We start from the raw sequence: 19,731 nt of genomic DNA, 5'->3' as shown, positions 1-19,731 counted from the left end.
CTGGCTTCGTGTGTGTGATCATATCTCCTTCTAGTGGCTGGAACCAGAGACTACAATAGCCTGCTACTTGCAGCTAAAGGAGTTCTCTTTTATCTCAAGTGCTAGAGAGACTTGTGCTTTGGATGCTCAACGTCCCAGGTTGAATCTCCTCTGAGGTCCGTGGTGTCCGTATGTCTGTGTGTTTATGCTTGCGTAGCCAAGTTGTAAACACGGCTCTGTTCTGCATGCGTTATGTCTAATTATCCCGCCATTTTAATTGGCATGTTTAACTGAAAATCCGTAAACGTGCTGCCATCTGCCGATCTTGGTAGCCAGCCCCAAGTGCTGGAGCCTCTTGACCCCCGGCTGGTATTCTGGGTCTCACCATAGAGCCTAGCTAACAGTGTGTTACCTCATGCTGCTGCCTTGCACTGTGCTTCTGAGTTGTTGTTTTTTTCTTCCCCTCTGCTCTCTCTGTTCTTTGCTCAAGGTAGGGAAACCCAGTAGAAGCAAGCACAACACCCTTCCAGGTGGCAGCCTGCAGTTCCGATCCCTCAGCAAGGACGACCATGGGGAGTGGGAGTGCATCGCTACCAATGTGGTCACAAGCATTACTGCCAGCACTCACCTTACAGTCATAGGTAGGAGAAGGCCAAGGGCTGGTGGGCCAGAGAGAGGGGGCTTGGGAGGGCATGGCGAGAGGGGATAACTGAAGGGGAATAGGGAAGGGTGGAGGTTGGGGAAATAGAAGGGAAGGAGCAGGTGTGGTCGAGAAGGTGGGAGAGCAAAGGCCATGCAAGGGGATAAGCAGGCAAAGGGATCATGGAGGAAAGGACTGAGCTGGAATAAAGGAGGTTGGGGATGGAGGGGGAAACAGAGGAGCAGCTGAGGGGTGGGAAAAGGTGCTGAGTGGGAGGGATGAGGTTAGAGAGGGAAGGACAGCACTAGTCCCTTCAGGTGCCCTCCATATAGGACACTGGCTGTGACTGTGTGCGTGGGGAGGGAGGGTGGGGAAAACATCTTTGGATTCCTCTCCTAGCCTTCCCTACCCTCCTTTGTGTTCTGAATTGATCTGAGCCCTGCATCTCCAGCGGCTGGCTCCCTGATGGCGTTGGGTGCATCGACGCTGCAATTTAAGGTGTAATTGTAGCGTGGGTAGGCATATCGGTGCTAGCTTTAATCTAGCTACCGCAGGTAACATCATTGAAGGTGCAGCAGCATGGACTTGAGTGCAGGTTAGTAACCCAAGCACATACCCAGGGTCCCTGGTGGGCTACAGTCACACCTTAATATGTAGTGTAGACGTACCCTTTGTTTGCTCCTGGAGTCGATTACCTGGGCTTTCAGCTTGTGAATGGATTGGCTGTTGGATAATTTGGAGGCAGGGGTGTGCTTCTCTGTGTCAGGAGAGAGGTTCATGTTTCCTGTCTATGATTGCTCCAAGCCGTGTGTCTGAAAAGCATTACTCAGGGACGCTTCCCATGAAAAGAAGAGCAACGTTTTCCTTTAATTTCACGCTCCAGTGGTGCTGTCTTTAAATCTCTGTCCTTTTTATTACGGCCACGTCCTGAGGCAGATCGAAGGGCTCCCCTCCTCGCTGGCCAAGTGTGTCCTCCCCTGCTGCGGCACTGTTAGAAGACAATTTGGTTAAATCTTGAAGGGTTTCTTAATCCTGTGAGCTCCTAGATACTAAAGTATGTTCCTCTGTGGTTACTCTAATTAATGGACTTGCCTGCTGAGAAGGCTAGGTGTGCAGTAGCTCTGTGTGTCCAACACACCTGCATGTTTCCCAATAATGCTTTCTGCTGGGAGAAGCTGGTGCTTGGAATGGGCCCCTTCTCTGCATTATCCCCACCAGTACAGACAGAAGTGGTCAGCACCACTGACCTATCTGGATGCATTCTCCAATGGGACACATCTTGCCTCCTGAAAGTAAAGTTTTAAAAGCCCTCTGAGTGCACAGAGGCAGGGGAAAATGTCCTTCCACTCCTAAGAATAAGCTCCCATTTCTCTAGGCTCCTGTTGTGTCTTTAAACAACCATAAATTCCACAGTCCAAGGGCTACCATTGTTCTGGGTGCTCTGGTGACTGGCCCCACGTATGTGTATGTATTTTTCTGTTTTGCCTCTTACACTGAGTTTCTCTCTACCTTCAGGCACAAGCCCTCATGCCCCGGGTAGTGTGCATGTCATGGTCTCCATGACCTCTGCCAACGTCTCCTGGGAGCCTGGCTATGACGGTGGATACGAGCAGACATTCTCAGTTTGGTACGGCCCTCTGTGAGTCATCCCAGCATGCTTTGCTCTCTGCTTCGTTTCCTTTCTCCTCAGCCAGAACTTGGAGCCAGGTGTAGGCATTGCCATTTCTAAGCAGGGGTGGGTGAGGAGGTGACGGGAGTTTCCCATGGCCAGGGTGGCTGTGAAAAGCATGAAGTCAGATTCCGAGCCAGTGTAAATCCTCATAGCTCCATTGACTTGAATGGGGCTACACTCAATTACATCCTCTGACATTTTTTGCTGTGTGGAGCCCTGGTGACCCAGAACAGTTGAAGTGTGGGCAGCTGGGAGGAGTGGGGTCGGGGGTGGGGGGGTGGGTTCTGATAATTTTTTGCTAAATGCTCTGCTGCTGCTTAGTTGAGGGTTCATCCTGGTGGACTCTCTCTCTCTTCCCCCTCTTCCTATCACCACTGCCAATGGATCTGAGAGACTGATATACAAGTCTCGACACGTACAGTTGTCAACCCCCTTGCCCTTGCATGTGTTTCTGTTGTAGAAGGCTCTAGGTCCGCCATTCATTGGTCCTTCTGTCAGCCCTGAAAACGTACTCTGCTTATATTAGAGGGGAAATACATTTTTATATTAATTCCCACCTGCATTTTTCATGTTATTCCCACCTGCACCTAGTTAAAGATGAACTGAAAATCCTGTTTTGAATGCTTAACAGCCAAATCACTGACAGAAAATATAGAGACTTTAAAGTATACTCTCAAGAAAGTGACTACGTCAAAAGGCCACTTCTTTACTCCACAATTACCTGTGGGTATTCAGAGTCCTAGAACAAAAGAATGGCCATACGGGGTCAGACCAAAGGTCCATCTAGCCCAGTGTCCTGTTTTCTGACAGTGGCCAATGCCAGGTGACCCAGAGGGAATGAACAGAACAGGTAATCACCAGTGATCCACCCCTTGTTGCCCATTCCGAGCTTTCTAATACCACCACTCAGGACTTACACAGAATACGTCTCCTATTTGCTGACTTCAGTGAGGCAAGTGAGTTTTTGTTCCATTTTTAGTCCTCTTAGCCCTGCTGAGCCACCACAGCTGTAAGAAAGCAGGCTGTGTGCTACTCCCACTGGCACATCCACAACATACGATCCTGCTCCCATTGAAGTCAAAGATGGAATTCCAGCTGGCCTCAATGGAGCAGGATCGGACCCTACATTCTGAGATGAAAAGCACTTCTACCTGTTGAGATGCACTAAGGGCGAAGGCCATTTCCTGCTCCCACTGGCTCTGTGAAGAATCAAAGACCTCTAAGGAAGAAGACAGTTGCTTAATGGAAACAAATGATGCAACAAAAGGGACTCTGATTTTTCTACCTGAATGGTCAGTAGTGTTCTGTTTTACAATAATAATTGGCCATAACAGTTGACGGTTGCTAGATTTAAAAAGCTGTTTAACACCTGTCCAGAGTAAACACCAAATTCTGATGGCTTTTGAGTGTTTCTGGATCCACACATTAAGCAGTAGTGCCAAGATTCACACATCCAGCATCCCAGCACAAGGAGGCCCACAGCACAGGGATTAGTGCCGGCATTCAATCTACAGCTTCCCGGCGTGGAAGGACCTGCATGATAGCACCAGGATTCGTACACCTGGCTGCCAGTGGTGGTGTGACTCTCGCGTAAGTGTCAGAGATTCACACTTGTGAATGAAGTAGCCCCCTTCCCCCCAGTAGCGCTGCTCTTTAAGCCAGCCTTCCTTTTCCCCACGGGTAGTGGACTGTGGAGATGCTTCTGCAGTCTACCCTTGTCATGGGAACCGTGGTGGGCTGCAGCACAGGCCAGTCTCTCATTTGGATGCTGAGCTTATTCGCCTTCTGTTTCTTCTCAGGATCTCTGTCAACTGAAATCTGAAACGTAAAGGTGACGACGACCTTCTGTGTTTCAGCTATGGTTTTCTTCTTCCCCCTCCCTCCCCCCCAGTTCGTTCATTCGTTCTTTCTTTTCTTAATGTGGCCAGATGGAGTCTTCTGATAGAGTGGAGATTGGATACATGCTTCCCATGATAAATTCTGCTCTGCTTGAGACAGAGCAACGTACCAGAGCTCGGAAAGTGGGGGCTGGGCAGTAGCATGGGGAGACAAAAGAAAGCGGATAGAAAGAGGGAGAAAATGAGAGAGAGAGAGAGAGAGACACGAGGGAGGAAGAGAGATCTGAATGAGCTTAGAGTGCAGAATTCACACAACTGCCTCTGATTAAAATGTCCTTGAGAAGGAATGATTAAACCTCCTTCCTTTTGAAACACGTCTCACCTTGGAGGAGGATGTCAGCTGCTGCTGTTCGCTGCCAGCGTCTTTTACTGATTCTTTGTCTACTTCCTGAGAAGCCAGGATCCCCCATTTGCTTTGAGATCCCAAACAAAATGAAACTAAAGTTTAAAAAAAAAAAAAAAAAGTGGAAGGGGGAAGTGTAAATGGGGGAATATTAGCCCAAACCTTGTGTAAGGACTGTACAGTGGTGTTGGACCATAGGTCCGGTGTGGTGTGGGAACCACTGCTGGGTAGAGGAGGAGGAGCCTACTTTCCTTGTAGAAAGTCATCCCTCTGAGTATTAGCTGCTCATGGGACGTGTCAGCCAGGGAGACCCTGTGGGATATGGTGCCAGATGGATTGGCGAGAGAAAGCCAAAGCAGGCTTGTCTGCTGCAGAGTTACTGCTCATTATTAGTGTCCACTTATCAATGCCAGCCCTCCTCTCCTTCACAGACTGGAAATCTGGGCAAAGGTTATGCATTCTTCTCCCTGCTGTATTTATATGACCCTCCTCAAAGAGAGACTTCCTGCAGGTCAAGCCCTTTGGAGTCTGCTCTTTCTTGCCTTTGTCCTTATTGGCAGCTGCTGCCATCCTTCTAACTCAACGTTTTCTCCTGTTGTGCTGAGCTCCCCGTGTTGACAGTGTTATTCCATATCCCACCCTTTTGGCTGTGCTGGGACGCTTTGATTATAAATTTCACTCACTCTGTCAAAAATGGCAATTTCTCTTCCAACGAACAAACCAGAATAAAGTTCCAGGGAACTGAAAAGTTAATTCCATCCTGCCAAGCACGCCGTGTTCGGAACTATGTTTCAGTGAGACTTTGTGGTCTGTTGTGCTGCTTTAGGATAGTATTATGTGGGTTTGAACAGCACCTTCCATGGGAGTGAGACCTGGGCTGGGGCTTTGGCTTTGTAGGCTAATGCAGAGGCCAGGAGCTCACATATAGCCATGGATGTTACAATCTATGTGGGTAAGAGGAAAATTGGCCATGACTCTGAGGCTGCTGCTCTTTATAAAAAAAAAATCTAAGCGTCATTTACTTCTGCCTTTATTAGCTGTCCAGGTGGGTCTGAGAAAGGAGAATGGCCTTTAAAAAAAAAAAAAAAAAAAGCACTGTTTATTATTAACTTTCCTTCCTTCCTATAGAGTGCATTTCATCCAAGGACCTTAAAGAGCTTGTAAATATATCAGCACCTTCCGAATATATCTATAGTAGGGGGATCACACACTGGTGGGGGACCAACAAGTCCCATGTGTAGCCCAGACTCCATTTCAGCTCTTCCCCCTTCTTCTCTAGTTGTCAGTGAGTGCTGTGAATGCAAGTCCAGCTCCAGAGAGACATTTGGAGAGAGTCCACGGGGACAGCAGCTGGGTAGCTCAAGCATGCTGCTTGTATCTGTGCAGTATCTTTAGGGAAGAGCTTTCCCCATGCTTTGATGGTGATCAGTGCTGGATTTATAACCAACACCCCTCCTGTGTCATGCCGTTCCAGTTATTTAGCTGCCTTACTGAGATTGACAGCTTAGAGGCCTGGGCCAGGCATCAATAAGGAGCCAGTAGGAGGGAATGCGTGAAGGCAGCAGGGTTAAATGCCGCAGGGAGACCATAAAAGGAGGCAAACATTTTTGACAGCAGCTTCTTCCCTGCCCCCATACCAACTGCTGGTGTGACAGAGGATTCTGGGAGCTGTAGTTTTTTTAAGGTAGTTTTGTTAAACAGGAAAGACTTTCTATCCACTCTCATTTCTCCGCAGCACTTTTTGGTTCTGGTGTACAATGAATTCCTCTGTGCATATGGCTTTGTTCCCCACTTGGTCACTTCCGTAGCTTCATGCTTCCTTTTTCCCTCTGTTGCGGCATTATCTGGACTGTCTTCTCCCCATCCCTTATCTCCTGCTTTGTAGGCTTGCCCAGATGAATAGCTAGTGGCTTGACATGTGTTGTGTACATTGTAATTCATTCTCTCTCTCTCTCTCTCTCTCTCTCTCTCTCTCTCTCTCTCTCTAAAATAAATTAAGATATATAAAATATTCTACAGCAGTCCCTTCTAAATACTCTGACATGATTATAAACTGCAGCTTGTGGGGGTTATCACTGCAGTATATATTCCTAATAGGGGTGTAGAGTTCATAGCTATTGCTGTTTTCCATCCCATTGCAAGTCAGGGATGCCACTTTGAGGCATTTAAGTGACATTTGCCATGACTTCACATTGCCATGACTTGGAGATGTAATCTCACAAGGTCATGAATCCTGACGAGTACACCCGGGAACCTTTTGGTCACCCTGTTCACACTGGGTTTGTGGAATGGATTAATAAAAAGACCTGAGGCTATCCTGTCTGAAAGGTTCCCTTCCCTCCCTATTCTGGTCCAGAACTCTCTGCAAATGGTTTGGATAGGTGATGTTTTCCTTCGTGTGATTGTGTATGTATATGTTCCACTGTAGGTGTGCATGCACCCACTGTAGGTGTGCATGCACCCAATGCACTTGAGACCGAGACTTGCAATACCCATTGGTGGCGCATGCATCCCACTCTCCATGTGCCAAGTGATGGCATAAAAGGGGCATGGGCACCACTTCCCTCAATTCCTTCTTACCACCCCGGCAAGAGTTGGAGCTCCCTATCGTTCTCTGAGCTTCAGTTAGCCAGCCATAGAGAGAAAATAAATCGTGTGTGTATAGTTGTAGCTTAGTGTTAGTTTTAGTGTAGTTAGTTTAGTGGGTTTAATATGCGGAAATCCGCAGGTTTTGAACAATTTGTCACATTCAGGGCTGTGATTCCTATTAATGACAGACAAAAGCGTTGCTGAATCTGCTTAGGTGAGGGGCATGTGGGGACAAATGTCTTATTTGTACCTCCTTCCCAATGAGAATAAAAAAACAGGGATTTCCGCCTCAAAGTACATGTTCTTGAGAAGGTGATATGTCACCATTCAGAGCCCAGCCCCAGTCACAAGGCAATGGAGTGTTCATCCATAAGGAGTACCATTCCAGCTGCCCCAGTTTCTAAACCCAAGACAGGTGAGAAACATCATTCATCTTTGTCTCCAGAGGCCTCCTCGAAGTGCTCAAAACCCTTCTCGGTCTCTGAGATGTTAAGTCTCATTCTTCACCTCACAAAAAGGTTCTGAAAAGTCCTCCAGGGCCAAGTCAAGGGCTGGTTGGAAGCATCGACACTCGGTTACCATCAGAGGTGACGCCATTATCTCCGGCACCAGAGGGGCTGTTGAGACTGGTGCCTTCACCCCTACCAGCGAAACAGCTGTCTTGGGCACCACCACCTTTAGCAGCCGAGCACTTACTTCTGCTATTGGTACCTTCGCCGCCACAGGCATTCTTCGCAGTAAAAGACCTTTCATGTGTCCCTTTCCTGGTCTCTCCTTTGTTGCATCATCCAGTCCCAATCTCAGTGGCCTCTACTTCAGCAGCACTACTGGCACCATTGACTACAGTCGCCATGGTACTGCCAATTCTGTCCACTTCATGGGTGTATGTACTGCATCAGCTCTGCGGGAACTGTCAATGTTCACTCGTTTATTTGCATTCCGACCACCTCGTCCACCAGCACTGTCAAATTCATCATCAACATCAGTTCCTCTGGGATAACACCAGGTGCCAGGACTTCCTCCTGCGACTGCTGCTCCTTTTACTGAAGAGAGTTGCATCTCCTCTTCTTCGGACTTTGAACGTGATAGACAGTCGCCTGGACCCATATCTCTGTCATGATCGTTCAGGTGTCCAGACCATCAGTGTTCTAAAGATTTCCCAAACTCTAGAGCAAGATCTTTATTATAAGGCTGCTCCAGTTTGGAATTCTCCATTGTGGACTGTTAAAAGACTGGACTGTCCACCCTGGCTTTTTTGGGCCCCTTGGCCTGCTCTTAAAATATCTAGACACCTTGTTGGTTACTCAATCCAGAAGAAAGTCGCCTTCTCTTGTTCCTATAGTGCCTAGGGTTGATGCTTCTCTAAGCCTACAACCTCTCTTTAATGGAACCCACAGATGATGAAGGGGAAGGAGCTTTTAGCTGTGGCCTACCTGTATCTCTTCCTCTTCTCCAGATGAGGCCATCGCTCCAAAGTCAGCATCACCTTCTACTGAGGACTTTAAAGTTTTTCAAGATCTAGTTAGGAGAGTGGCCGTGTCTTTGGGAACACAAGCAGAGCTTATGCAAGACAATCCTCACACGCTATGAGATGTTTTGCAAACTCCCACTCCTGAAAAGGTTGCCCTTTCCAATAATGAAGCTTTACTGGAACCTACGAAGGCCCTTTGGCAGACACCTGTCTCTGTCCCATCCATTGTGAAATCGGACAGATACGCCTCGGTTCCTCAGCAAGAATTTTATTATTTCTTTACCGATTCCATTCTAGACTCATTAGTGCTCACAGTGGCTAATGAGCATTCCAGGCAGCCTCACACTAAGGCTACCTCGAAGATTATAAAAAGCTGGATCTGTGTGGCAGAAAGGCATAGACCATTGTGAACCTTCGGATAAGGGTCTCAGATTGTCTGGCATTGTTGTCCAAATATACTTTTATTAATGGGACAGCAGTTTTCCAAATCCATGGACAAACTGCCTAAGGAATACTGGGATCGGTTCTTGGCCATTGTTTTTGGAGGGCATGTCGCTGCTCATACTTCCCTCCAAGCAGCAATCGACGTGTCAGATACTGCATTAAGTTTGATGGAATGCCAGAGGCCTGCTGTAGCCAAGATTCCAAGAGAGATGCAAAATACAATAGAAGTTCTGTCGTTTGAAGGGGCTCAACTGTTCTCTCAGACCGGTGATGCAACATGCACGGTAAGACTCTTTTGTGTGAGCCTTAGGGCTGGTCTACATTAGGGGGGGGGATTGATCTAAGATACGCAACTTCAGCTACGCTATTCATGTAGCTGAAATCGAAGTATCTTAGTTCGACTTACCTGGCCGTCCTCACGGTGGCAAGTCGACCGCCGCGGCTCCCCCGTCAACTCTGCTTACTCCTCCTGCCGAGGTGGAGTACGGGTGTTGATTCGGGGATCGATTTATCGCGTCTAGACGAGATGCGATATATCGATCCCCGATAGATCGAATACTACCCGCCGATCTGGCGGGTAGTGTAGACGTGGCCTTAGTTTGTTGCGTGTATACACCTCAGTAACAAAAGAGGAAGCAGGTTAAGCCCCAAACAAAGTACAGGCCCTAATATCAGCAGAGACCTCTAGGAGGTCTAAAACTTAGACGATGTTGGTGGGTGATGCCTAGAACAGGCACTTCTCACCAGACTTCAGTGACTTTGAAATAGGAGTTTTGATGCACCTGTCTAGGACAACTTACGAATTGTGACTCATCTCATGCATTCAGACCCCCTGTTTGGGAGGAACAAGTGGGTGCTCGGCATTGTAAAGTAGGGATGTGTTACCCAATTTACCACCCTCCCCTTCCCCAACTCATCCTCTCTGCTCTTGTTCAGGGACCAATCTCATGAGATTGTTTTTAGACCAAGAAGTACATTGATGAACATTGGGAACAATAGAAGAAGTTCCTTATCACAGAGGGAAAGGTTTCTATTCCTGCCATCTCCTGATTCCCTAGAAAAAGAGGCGGTCTTTGGCCATTCTGGACTTAAGAAAGCCAAACAAATTTATCAAGACAACCAAGTTCTTTCCAAAGCTTTATTCTTCCAAAACTGAAGAGAAGCTCCATTTCTTGGGTATTGTGGCATTTTACCTGGACCACACACTCTTTCAGATCCCCTCCCAGACTATTGGTAGTCTATGCTGAGATGATGACAGGGCAATCTGTTACAGCCCAGCATATTTCACGCTGGATTTCGCACTGTATCAAGCTTTTCTATGATCTGGCAAAAGTCTCTCCTCAAATTTGAGGAAACAGCCCACTCCAATAGGACTCATTCCACTTTGTCAGCCTTCTTGAGCTACACCCCTATAGCAGGCATTTGTAAAGCTGGAACGTGGTCCCCTATGTGTGCCTTCTCCGGGCACTAAGCTATTACTCAAGCCTCTCAGGATGGTGCCAGATTCGCCAAGTCGATGTTGTGGTTTCTCTTCAAGTAGTCTGAAGTCCTTCCACCTGTATAGCAATTGTTGGGGAGTCTCCTACCGTGAAATGTATATGTGCACAATCACTTGAAGGAGAAAAAATGGTTACTCACTTGTACAGTAACTGTTGCTCTTCAAGATGTGTTGCTCACATATACTCCACAACCCCCCTCCCCCCCCCCCAATATTCCCTGTTACTTCATTTTTCAACTTACTGGTGGTTTGAAGAAACAAAGGGAGGCAGCAACCACACGCCTTTTATGCCCTGGGCTTGGTGCAAGGGGTGAACGGGGTGCATGTCCCACCTATGTCTTCGGCTGGCAAAAGCCTCAGATTCAGATGCATTGCTTGCACATACACCCACACTGGAATGTATACATGCACAGTACATCTCAAGGAACAATAGTTACTGTACAGGTAAGTTCCTATTTTTTCTGGACGGTACCATCCACTGGCAGACGCTTTCCTTTGTGGAGACATGCTAGGATGCCTGCTACTAGTTAACTGTGGGGAAAGAGGGGCTGGAGCAGTAGTGGTTGGAAGAGGTAGGTGCAGGCTGAGAAACAAGAGGCCCCTATCTTCCCAGACTGAATGAGCTTTGTCGGTCTTGCCATCTCCCTAGATACATTAAAATCACCCCTTTTCTTTGCTCTTCTGGCTGGATTCCTGGATCTTATATGATGTGGGTATGGCAGTCAGGTGTTCACAGTTTGAAAAGCCATGTGTTTTGAGTCACAGGAAGTCTCTGTGAGGATTGCAACTGCAATCTCTGTCCTCTGGGAGGCCAGGGTAGCCACCATCAGAGGGTAAAAAAAGGAGATCAAGGGAAAGAAATATGGGACATGGATGTGCCCAAATCCTCCGCTGATGCAACTCCATTTACTTCAGAGAATTTGGCCTCTATGTTCTTAAAGTGCAGCTATTCTTAAGTGACATGGCACCGAAAGTGTGCCGTTCTGTCTGAAAAATGACTCTAAAAATTGTATCCAGGTGTTCCTTATTTGTCTCAAACACTTTTACTCGTTTCCAAGTGAAAAGATGTAGGGTTTTGTTTTCGTTTTCGCAGGGGAGAGTGAAGGGTTCCCACTAACTACCACTGCCAGCCTTGTAATTCTGGTATCAGATCCCAGCTTGACTGATTCCCCAGGCCCCTAACTGGCATGTGCTTAATCACCAGTTCTGAAGATTATCGAGGACCGTTTCTATCCTCATAACGCCTGCGTAAACCCATTAGGATTGATTCTAATTTGCGCTAAGGCTCCTTCACACTGCTCAGAAATGTAAATAAAATTCACTCTCGCTTTTAAACCCTTTTACATTGCTCCGGCGGCATAAAGGGGCCTTGGTTTAAGCGAGAATCTGGCCAATTGTCTGTAAAATTCTGCTCTTCTTTGCCCCAGCATAAATCCGGAGTGTCACTCTTGGTTTCTTTGGAGTGGTTCCTGGTTTGCTCATATGTACTGGTATCACAATTTGGCTCCATGTCTCAATGGGGTTGCACTGGGGGGGGGGGGGGAAATTGCTCTGTATTGGGAACTTAGTTAATTTTGCTGATGAAGTGTGAGCCAGAATAGACTCCACCTCTCTCTGGCATAGCTGTGGCAGCGACAACAGGAATAAAAAGTAACAAAATGTCCTTTTGTCATGACCAGTAATCAGGATCTGACTCTGAATACCCACAGAGAGCAGGGAGAGAAGGTGCTATTTGTGGCCATCATCCGACTGTAAGGGCTTTTCGTTAAGGGCCTGATGTAATGAGGGAGGGCTGGCTGGAGTGTCGCTGTAAATAAGTGTGTTTCTGACTGGGTGTACCGTGGGACTGAGTAGAGAGCCCCTTGGCCCAGCAAATGTCTTTAGTCCCAGTCTCTCTTTCCTCTGACCCAGTTTCAAGGCAACTCACTTCTGTAGGTGTCAGAATCTTACAGCAATATGTGTGGACAAGGTGCTACCTTGGTGTGAAACCCAGCCCCTCATTCAGGGTAGTTCCATTATTGCTTAAGGGATTGGCTCTCTCTCTCTCTGTCCTCTTTCTTTCATTCATTCACACTTTCTCTCAAAAGCACCTCCACTTGAGTTGTTTGTCTTCTCTCTTGCCAGGATGAAGAGAGCACAGTTCGGACCCCATGACTGGCTGTCTCTTCCGGTACCAACTGGTCCTAGTTGGTTGCTGGTGGACACCCTGGAACCAGAGACCGCCTACCAGTTCAGTGTCTTGGCTCAAAACAAACTGGGTACGAGCGCCTTCAGTGAGGTGGTCACTGTGAACACGCTAGGTGAGTTGAGACCGCATGGGGATAATAAAGGAGCTCAGAGAGTCCCTGGATATGAAGAGAATGGAGATGGGTGGTGAGATGAGGCAGGGTCCTTTGGTCACATTCAGTAGGCCCACTCTCATGTTAATGGTGCCAGTGACATTGCCTATGCAAGTACCAATATGCCCCATGGCTTAGTCATCAAGCACCATAGGATTCACCAGATTGCAGAGATAAATGTTGAAATCATGTCTTGAGTGGTGATTTGTTGGCTCAGGAGTTTCAGGAGAAATTGGAGAGGGTCCAGAGAAGAGCAACAAGAATGATTAAAGGTCTTGAGAACATGACCTATGAAGGAAGGCTGAAAGAATTGGGTTTGTTTAGTTTGGAAAAGAGAAGACTGAGAGGGGACATGATAGCAGTTTTCAGGTATCTAAAAGGGTGTCATAAGGAGGAGGAGAAAACTTGTTCACCTTAGCCTCTAAGAATAGAACGAGAAGCAATGGGCTTAAACTGCAGCAAGGGAGGTTTAGGTTGGACATTAGGGAAAAGTTCCTAACTGTCAGGGTGGTTAAACGCTGGAATAAACTGCCTAGGGAGGTTATGGAATCTCCATCTCTGGAGATATTTAAGAGTAGGTTAGATAAGTGTCTATCAGGGATGGTCTAGACAGTAATTGGTCCTGCCATGAGGGCAGGGGACTGGACTCGATGACCTCTCGAGGTCCCTTCCAGTCCTAGAATCTATGAATATCTCAATATCGTTTACCTCCAGGTCTCTGTTTCACATGCAGCCCAGGCTGGTAGTAACCAAAACTCATTGGCACTAACCGATTGTAATGTACACCCTATATCAGACCAGGTCACAGCACGAAATCACCATTCCCGCTGGTTCTCTTGTGGGTGGTCTCAAAAAGGTCCAGGAATGAGTGGACTTTGAGACTGTATCCCTCTTTCTTCTTGGCCTCCTTGTATCTGTGGCTGTTCCTTTTCTCATAAAGCCTTCTTGGCATCTTTCAGAGAAGAGACCTTGTTGATGCTACCTGTGTGGCTGCATGTCTTAAACCTACAGTTGCAGAGCAGTAGGAACTGCCATAGTGGATCAAACCAGAGTCCCTCTAGTCCGTTATCCAGTCTCAGACAGCAGCCAATGGCCAGTGCTTATGAGAAAGTATTAAAATGCCCTTAGTGCTCCTCCATTGTCCTTTCCCATGAATCTTGCAGGTGGTTGATGTATGCCTTGAGGTCTGTGGAGTCACAGCTCTTGAGGCTTAAATCCTGACCAGCACAGCTGCAGGTGGTGTTGGATCTGCAGAGGAAGGATGACAGAAGAGAAGGGAGCATGTGCACACTGAAGTGAACAGGAGAAAGTAGCCAGTTGTAGAACTTATTGCTCTTTTTTTCTGGACTCCACTAAATGCTTTCCCTGCCCCATCCCCTCCCTGTCCTGTGTCTTCAGCATTCCCTGTAACAACTCCAGAACCACTGGTGCTGGTTACCCCACCGAGGTGCCTAACAGCCAATCGGACGCAGCAAGGAGTCCTGTTGTCGTGGCTTCCTCCAGCCAATCACAGCTTTCCAATTGACCATTACATCATGGAGTTCCGCATAGGGGAGAGGTGGGAGATATTGGACGATGCCATCTTGGGGAGTGACAATGACTTTTTTGCCAAGGATTTGTCTCAGGTAAGAGGTGGTCTGACTGAGCGCCCTTTGGTTTTTATAATGGATTGGCCCTTTGCCTGGGTTACTGATTGTGCACCATATGTATTGCAACACTGGGAGAGCATTCGGGGAATACTTTTAGGATGTCTGTCGCTTATTTCCACAGTAGGGGCTAATTTGGTGTCCCGAAGTCTAGACCCAGTGAAGAACAAATTCCCTTATCAGCCCAAGGGAAGGGCAGTCCCTCTAGAACAATGTTGAGGATTCCCATTATCTGGTCTGGAGAAGGCATCCTGGTGCCTGATTTGCTTTGGTGTGCTAAATTGTTGAAGGAAGCTTCTGACTAGTGGCTCATGTTGTGTTTGGTGTTGTAGGACACCTGGTATGAGTTCCGAGTTCTGGCTGTCATGCAGGACCTCATCAGTGAGCCTAGTAACATTGCAGGTGTCTCCAGTACAGGTAAGTGTCCTTCCGTCCTTCCAGCCCCAAACAACTTAAGCCCAGAGCCCAACACGGGAAGGCAATATTGCAGTGTGGTGAGATGCAGGGTCTGATCTTGCCAGGTACTTCGGGAATTGAGGGCCCTCTGACTTCACCAGAAACGGAGTATTCTGCAACTCCCATGCAAAACTTGGTGTTATATACTGTAACAGAGCACAATATGGTACCAAATAACAGTCATAGCCCAAACCAGGGAGTCGCAGCACACCACAGTTCTGCCAGATGCACTGAGAACAGTGCTCCAACCCAGGAAATATGCAGCATTGACGTGAAAATGAAAGCTGCATACGTGGCAGTGTGATACTGCACCAGGGAGTAAAAACAAAAGCATTGTAGCTCCACAAAAGGGACTGCAACACACAGCAGCACAAGAAAGCACAATGCAGCCCTGCATACACCACCGCACAGAGGAATATTTCCCAGTCTGCAGGAGAACCTACCATATAAAAAATAGCAAGTTGTGATGGAGGGAAATATAATCCAGGGAAGGAGAGATGGAAATAAGAACTATGGGAACCTAAATTACACCAGCTCACGATATGAGACCAATGATATCTCAATTATGCTGTGTACAGGACAAATCCAGACTAGCACTGCCCTCAGGTGGTGTTATGCAGAAGCACTTTGCTGGATGCAAGTTGCATACTTGACTTTTTTTTTTTTTTTTTTTAAGATTAGATTCCTCTTTTGTCTGCCTGAATTTGCTAGCTCTTGGGTGTGTAGCTGACCTCAGCTTATGGCCAGATGTAATTACACAATGTCAGTTACTACTGTCTCAGTCCAAAAAGTTCTACAAGCTGGTGCTAGTGACAGGTTTACAAGCACTGATATGAACAACTAAGTGGATAGATTTCGTTAGCATAAATCATGTAAAATCACTTCCCAGTAATTGTTTACACACACTTATAAATAAGCTAATGTTAAGTTTGCTGATTCAAATCCTGCCAGATCAGCTAACACTGAACGTTGTTGGATAACTGTTCAGTGGCCTGTGAGTACTGATAGTGTGGGTCTCAGTGCATATCCAGTAGGCAGGTGTGCACATTAACTCTGGGGCGCTTACATATCACAGTGATATGCATGATGTAAGAACATGGGGTGGGGGGAGACTACCAGCACATTTGGTCTCCTTGTTGGTAGTCTCCTCAGAAAGACAAAGGACTGAATGGGGACACAGGGACTGAATTCCCCTTTCACTCCTAGAGGTGATCCCTGCAAAGCTTCCACCACTACTGCCAGTGCTATGACTGCTCTCCAGTTAAGTGGATTGCCAATAGTGATGATACTCTTTTGTGATGTGGATCTGTCTTTGTTAGGCTCTGGGCTGAGACCCAAAAGTATCTCCTAGGCCACCTCCCAGGCATCTGAGAGTAACAGTGTTCACTCACTACCACTCTGGGCTGGATTTAAACCAATAACCTAGTTGGGAAAGGCTCTGAACCTGAGCACCAATCCCCTGAACCGTCCTGTTCTGCAACTCGTTTACATGCCCTGTGCAAACCTCACTTTCCAAACAGTGATGAGGACCCTGGTTGTGGAGAACAGTTTCTTTTAGAACTCAAAGGATTCCCCTTTTTCTGCAGACATATTCCCCCCGCCTGACCTGACGGACGATGGTTTGGCCCGACCTGTGCTGGCGGGCATTGTTGCCACCATCTGCTTTCTGGCTGCTGCCATCCTCTTCAGCACACTAACTGCCTGCTTTGTCAACAAACAACGCAAACGCAAGCTCAAGCGCAAGAAAGGTGAGCCCTGCTACTTTGTATTTTCCCCCTGTGGCATTTTGTGGACTTGAGAGAGACTTGTCTGTCTCTCTCAAGCGTCTTCGGGTGAAGCTTGCCCGAACTTTATCCTTCAGCTGTGACTGTTTGGATCCTGGCCCTTCCTCTCCCACTTATTCCTCACCTCTAATCTGAACAGATGGGTTAAATAAGTAACAAGTGCCAGATATGTGTGCTGAGGTCTGGAGGCTCGCTTTGAGAAAACCCCAACATCTCACCGTTGCGAGAGAAGAAGAAAGTGCTTATGTGCTAGAGCAGCGTGAGGGAAGAGATGCGTTCTGGCTATACTGGAGCCTCTGCCACAGTCTGAAACATCTTGTGATCAGAAATGGTAGAGGCAAGGTGGGGATGAAGATGAAATTGAGACAGGTACCTAGGTTGACATGGCAGGGGGACCTTCCTAATGGTGATATCTGTTAGGCCAGTGGGTTTTAGGTTTGGGGATTTTTCATTCTTGGGGAGAGAACCTCCTTGCAGACTCTTTCCCTTCCCACGGCCCTCCAGTGCTTGGTTCTCAAGTCATTTCCTTCTGAGGGCCGCCAAGAACAGCTGCTCATATCACTGGTGTTTCATGGATCCTATAGCGTGAGAACTGTTGCATTTTAGACTATAGAGCGGGAGTGGCCAAGTCATGGCTCTTTTACAGTTAAAGTGCAGCTTGCAGAGCTCCCTGTGCTCCCCCCACATTCTCCGCCGACCAGACTGGGGAAGAGAGCTTGGGGCTTCTGCCGTGCAGGGGAGGGGCGGGGGGTCTCGTGGCTTTAGCCCCCACGGGGGGGAGGGGCGCCAGGGCTCAGGGCTCAGCCAGGTGCCCCTCCCTGGCAGGTGCCACCCCACGGGGCAAGTTGTGAATGTTTTGCAGCTCTCAAATGTCTGAAGATTTATTGTATGCAGCTCCAAGGGTCAGTAAGTTTGGTCACCCCTGCTGTAGAGAATCACCCAAAGGAAGTGGTGGAAGCCTCATCACTTAAGTTGTATAAACTGGGACAGTAATGCCCCGTGGGGAAATTCACATGGGCTGGGGATGCGGAGGGTGGACTCTTTTATCTCTAGTGTGTATGATTTGGTGATAACAGAAAGGATAGGAAACTGTCTGGATTTGTTTGTTGTCTGCGACTATTAAAGCACTAGATCAACCAAAATTTGGCCTCTTGTCGAGTGTCTTTTTTTTTTTTTCTTGCTGTTGATTGTAAGATTTTTTTGTTGCCTCTTTCTGCCTAGTTGCGCCTCTTTAGCGTTCTCTTCACTCCCCCTTTTATTCTTTTCCAGACCCTCCTCTCTCGATAACCCACTGCAGGAAGAGTCTGGAGTCTCCGTAAGTATCTCTGCCTTAGAGGTGCCACTCAGGCTGTGTTCTGTCTGGTAGTTTTGGAGACGCCTCTTCGTAGGGATGCTGCTCGCAGGAAATGGAAATATCTAATGTTGAGTGTCTCAAATCTGCTGATCCTGGGGTCTGATGCTTTTGGTGTACCTTAAGTCTTTGGAACAAAATAGGCTGCAAGAGACTGCCTGGCTTTAGAGCAGAAGCAGAGGAAGTAGTTACTAATGAAGCCTGTCACAGGAGATTTCCCAAGGGAGTAGTGCTGGACTTTTTATTTTCAGGTGGAATTCATGGAATCATAAAAGATTAGGGTTGGAAGAGACCTCAGGAGGTCATCTAGTCCAATCCCCTGCTCAAAATAGGACCAACACCAACTAAATCATCCCAGCCAGGGCTTTGTCAGGCCGGGCCTTAAAAACCCCTGCAAGGATGGAGATCCCACCACCACCCTAGGTAACCCATTCCAGTGCTTCACCACTCTCCTAGTGAAAGTGTTTCCTAATATCCAATGTATACCTCCCCCACTGCAACTTGAGACCATTGCTCCTTGTTCTGTCATCTGCCACCACTGAGAACAATCGAGCTCCATCCTCTTTGGAACCCCCCTTCAGGTAGTTGAAGGCTGCTATCAAATCCCCCCTCACTCTTCTCTCCTGCAGACTAAACAAGCCGAGTTCCCTCAGCCTCTCCTCATAAGTCATGTGCCCCAGCCCCCTGATCATTTTCGTTGCCCTCTGCTGGAGACTCTTCAATTTGTCCACCTCCTTTCTGTAGTTGGGGGGCCCAAAACTGGATGCACTACTCCAGATGTGGCCTCACCAGTGCCGAATAGAGGGGGATAATCACTTCCATTAATCTGCTGGCAATGCCCCTACTAATGCAGCCCAATGTACCGTTAGCCTTATACTGGCAATTTTTAAGTGGCTGCTTAAAAGAAGTGGTGGATCCTTAATGCAAGTTTCACTGTATCTAAGAATATTTCACCTTTTTGTTTTTTCTTTAACTGGGAAATTTAAGAGTTCTATGAGCAACTCTTTTTGCCTTGAAGATTCCCCCATTTTATCTTCCTCCTCACACTCCATTAAAGACTGGATCACTGTGTCCCACTGGTCTCAACTCCTTCCAGAGACCATCAGCAGTACTCAGTGCATCCGTCAGCGAGAGTAGATAGAAACAGGGGGTATCTTTGGTGTGAGAGTAATAGTCTGGCCTCTGATCACCTCATGTAGTAGCTTCAGGAGCATCATGCAGGAGACCTGTGCTGACCCTGACATTTGGTATTCTTTTTTTTATCTTGTTCTGCTGATGTCGTTCCCCCCCCCCTCCTGTGGGCTCTTCCATTTCACTGAGAAGACCACACTTTTCAATTTTCTTGCCCCCATTATCTCAATTGGATCTGCTAAGTCTGTGTGTCTAATCCTGTTTGTCCCAAGCCTTCTGTGTGTGTGGTGGTGGGGGGGGGGGCAGGGCAGTGAACTCTTCTGAGGAGGTGCCTCCTTCTTCCCTTTTCAAGCCTTAATCCTTAGACTCCAGGGTTGGGGGAAAATCATAAGTATTTTTTCTTCTCATTTTGTGAGCTGGGATCAGAAGTTGCCAAATTCTGCAAGAGGGGATGTTCTTGTGTTGTTCTTCCCCAACAGCAATCTGAAGC

The 19,731-nt window shown here is 47.5% G+C and overlaps 1 protein-coding gene across 1 annotated transcript in view; it reads left to right on the top strand.

The window, feature by feature from the left end:
* The window catches only part of IGSF9B (immunoglobulin superfamily member 9B), a 97,670-nt gene that overhangs the window by 63,711 nt on the left and 14,228 nt on the right, over window positions 1-19,731 (top strand). The window contains exons 11-17 of the mRNA XM_065417219.1: window positions 470-620; window positions 2,135-2,258; window positions 12,659-12,834; window positions 14,272-14,498; window positions 14,852-14,936; window positions 16,562-16,723; window positions 18,029-18,074. Coding sequence (XP_065273291.1) covers window positions 470-620; window positions 2,135-2,258; window positions 12,659-12,834; window positions 14,272-14,498; window positions 14,852-14,936; window positions 16,562-16,723; window positions 18,029-18,074 — 971 coding nt within the window. The remainder of the gene's footprint in view (window positions 1-469; window positions 621-2,134; window positions 2,259-12,658; window positions 12,835-14,271; window positions 14,499-14,851; window positions 14,937-16,561; window positions 16,724-18,028; window positions 18,075-19,731) is intronic.

Source organism: Emys orbicularis, chromosome 15 (genome assembly GCF_028017835.1).
Source record: "Emys orbicularis isolate rEmyOrb1 chromosome 15, rEmyOrb1.hap1, whole genome shotgun sequence".
Taxonomy (NCBI): Eukaryota; Metazoa; Chordata; order Testudines; family Emydidae; genus Emys; species Emys orbicularis.
This window is presented reverse-complemented; position numbering and strand designations above follow the sequence as displayed.